Source organism: Echinops telfairi, unplaced genomic scaffold, assembly GCF_000313985.2.
Source record: "Echinops telfairi isolate 266 unplaced genomic scaffold, ASM31398v2 ScPeMD7_7458;HRSCAF=8496, whole genome shotgun sequence".
Lineage (NCBI taxonomy): Eukaryota > Metazoa > Chordata > Mammalia > Afrosoricida > Tenrecidae > Echinops > Echinops telfairi.
In genome coordinates this window covers 16,412,650-16,416,102 of record NW_022111358.1, presented here as the reverse complement: position 1 = coordinate 16,416,102, position 3,453 = coordinate 16,412,650, and the positions used below count along the sequence as shown (strand labels likewise).

Sequence of the window (3,453 nt, the reverse complement as noted above, 5' to 3'; positions counted from 1 at the left end):
TCAACTTCAAATGGAGATGATACCCATGTCTCCACAGTTCTAGGTTTGAAAAGCAAGCTTACTAATAGTATGTTCACCTTTAAGATTATTATCAAGGATGCAGTCTTCAAACCACCAGGAATTAGCAGACATTGACATTTAAGAACCTTCCTAACTTTAAGTAAAACAAAATGGCCTGGCATGAAACACAACTTCCTTGTTTCTTTCTGGTCTTTCCATCCCAACACATGAGAGCTCTTTATGCAAATCCTTAGGACGGACACACGGATGGACTAGCCATGGGGAATGTCTGCTTCCCTAATAACGGGGATGCCGTCAGCAGTCAAGCACAGCCGAGTTTATCGGCACTGTGTGTGCAGAGAGTGGGGCGTGAGGAGCACATTTCTGGCATGAGCACACTCTTCCCAGCGCTGCGTGTTTGCATGCTGGAGCAACAGGAGGACACATGGAAGGTGCACATACACATATTCCTGAGAGCACAGTGACAATACCTTGGAAACATCATAAAGCACCGAGATGTCATAGATTTGAAATGCAAAAACAAACTATTAAGGGTCACCTACTTTTATTGATGCCTTGTTTACATGTATTACAGTTGATACTTTGGCTCTGCCCATGTGTCTTTAAGTGGCTGGTGATGTATGCTGCACTCAGAAGTTTCCCACAGATATTACACGATACCTTGCCTTCGTGGCGCACCATGTGGGTCCGCAGTCTGTCTTTGGTGGCAAAGGCAGCAGTGCATGTCTGCATGAGGGAGGAAAACTTTTTTTAAATATAGACTATCCTGTTCTACTCATTTTAAGATATGTTATATTCTAGGCAGTACCCCACCCGCATCAGCAAGCAGCCTGAGCTACAGGGATTTTCATTGCAGGTGCTACACAGAATCATAATTTTCAAAATGTGTGGAGACTTTCAGACACTTGCATTTCAGAAAAGAAAGGAAAATACCAGCACCGAGTGGTGCAGAGATGGGGAGATTTTAGAGTCAGTTAAACCTGCTTCCAATCCAAATCTACAATTTACTAGGCAGTGTTCGCTGACCTTGACAAGCTAGTCCACCTCCCTGAGTCTGTTTCTTGGACTGTGAAACGGGGACAGCAGTACCACCTCTCAGGATCGCTGCTGGAGGACGCGCCTGGCCCCGAGCAAGCACCCAACTCAGTGAACAGGAGCTGCCTCCCTGCGGCTGGGCTTTCTTAGACTCAGAGCAGTCACCTAATGAGATCACTCCTAACAACCTAACTGAAAGGTCCAAGAAGAGAGTTCCTGAAACCAACCAGAATGACTGACCCTAAACTAGTCGTTTGAGTTAGCGAGATCTACGTCTTTCATTGTCACCGCTTATACCAAAGGTATCATAAACATAGATTTTCTAACTAAAAAATGGTCCAGCTTTGGCAATAGACAAAAGCTCATTAAGTGATAACATTTGGGAAAATTTAATATTTTCTCCTATTATAATTTAACACAACTCCAATCATCAACCCAGGAATTAATTTAAAGCACTTTGTTCTTTTATTAATTTCAAATACATAACATGACCTTTGCAAGACTATTAATTTTTCCCCCTTTCACAACAAAAATTCTGTTGCTCAAGGGAAGTGTAGCTTAGCAAAAACAATACATTCAACTTAAATGATCTTGCTCATAGAGAGAAGCTGTCATTTAGATTTCATAAAACTAATATTCAAATAGACCACATTTACTCAAATCTGTGCTTTTAGGATTATTCAAGAACTGTGAGCTTTGATTGGCTCGGACCTTCTGGATAATGTGCATTAAGTGCTACACTAAGGATAAGTCATTTTAACTCTTACTTGGCATTTGAAGGGTCTTTCTGTTGAATGGACATGTTTTACGTGACAGCTTAAGTGGTCAGGCCTGTGAAAGAGAGAGTTTCAAAGAAGATGTAATGGAACACACACAGAGAAATGCTACTTACTGTGATGCCTACATGACTGGCAGATTCAGGAATATTTTAAAGAAAGCTAGTAAAATCACTGACTCCCCAACCCCCGTACAAGCCTCCTTACCTCTCTCACAGTAAAAAATAAAGAAAAAAGAAGTCTTAGTACTTTACCTGTTCATTTTCCTTGTAGTCAATATCTTCGTAAGTACAAAATACCCAAAGTTTTAGTCCTAACGTTGGCCAGAAATTGCTACTACTATTATTAACTTTAAAAACTTAGGTAATACAATAATTCCTAAAATGGTAGCTCTCCCCCAAAAGGGAAAATATCCCGTGAAAGCTTTATCAAGCGTACCCAAGGTCATCTCGACCTTCAGGAAACAAGTCCTTCCAATTTGCAGACAGTGAACCCCAACTGGCCCGGAAGCGAGTGGTTTTGCAGTGAGAAGCGCCCTGTGCCAAATGAAGGCTCAAGCTCACCCGGCACATCTTAATCAAGCGATAAGTTAGATCACTGTGCCACCACTTGTCAACCGGACAAAACTGAATTCAGACCTGGAGGTCTAATGCTTCCTTGCCCACTGCCAATCTCTTCTAATAACACAGGCCTGCCCCTCGCTAGTCCCCTGTACACCTTCAAGATCACAACTTGGAAATAAAGACAAAGTTTTACTGTGATGTAATGAAGAAAACACAGAGCAAAATGCGGTACCTCGAGAAGCCTTTCCCACAAACACTGCAAGTATAGGGCTTGGTGATGCCTCCCTCGTGAGACCTCACATGGTACGTCATGCGGTCCTTCCTCTTGAAGCGCTGATTACAAACAGGGCACTCAAAAGGCTTTTCGTCCGAGTGGGAGAGCTTGTGCCGATTGAGGTGGTACACATCTCGGAAGGCCTTCCCACACATCTCGCAAGCGTGGTTCTTCTTGACGGGCTTACTGGGTTTCTTGACAGACTGGGTCACTGGCATGGCTGTAGTGCTGGCACTGCTGCTGGGGTTAGTGCCCGAGGAGGATGTAGTGACTGTTGACAAGATGCCCGCAATGGTTGAGACCAGTGAAGTTCGGCTGCTGTCCCCAGCGATGGTGGAGATAAGGGGAACCACTGTGGTGGGCGTTTTCTTTGACCGGGACACCAACTTGATCCCTGTGTGGCAGGACTCATGGCGCCTCAGGTGATAGCTGTCCCTGAAAGCTTTACTGCAGTAAGTGCACACAAATGAAGTTTTGGGCTTTTCTTTTTTAATCCCAATGGCATCCTTTAATGTCTCGGGTGCAGCCTGAGGTTTCTGAGTTATTGGTATTGGAAGCAATGGTTTCTGATCAGGGGGCTCCACGGCAGAGCTCAGGAGGGGAAGCAAGCTGTTCTGTGCTGCCTGCTGTTGGTGGTGGGAGGCTTCATGGGCCTAAAACCAAACAGTCACACTTCAGAAACTCGGCCTCTCACAATGACCTTCAAAATTCAACATGCTCCAGGGGCCTGAGCCCGCGTCTGCAGCAGAGAACCAACAGCACCCAGCTGGTCCTCGCAGCTCCT

At 44.7% G+C, this 3,453-nt stretch overlaps 1 protein-coding gene across 1 annotated transcript in view; it reads right to left on the bottom strand.

The window, feature by feature from the left end:
* VEZF1 (vascular endothelial zinc finger 1) overlaps positions 1–2,983 on the bottom strand; it is an 11,323-nt gene extending 8,340 nt beyond the window's left edge. The window contains exons 1-3 of the mRNA XM_045299645.1: positions 2,628–2,983; positions 1,824–1,887; positions 564–747 (exon numbers count right to left, since the gene is read on the bottom strand). Of these exons, the coding sequence (XP_045155580.1) occupies positions 564–747; positions 1,824–1,887; positions 2,628–2,887 (508 nt within the window). The 5' untranslated portion in view covers positions 2,888–2,983. The remainder of the gene's footprint in view (positions 1–563; positions 748–1,823; positions 1,888–2,627) is intronic.
* Between the last annotated feature and the right edge of the window lie 470 nt (positions 2,984–3,453).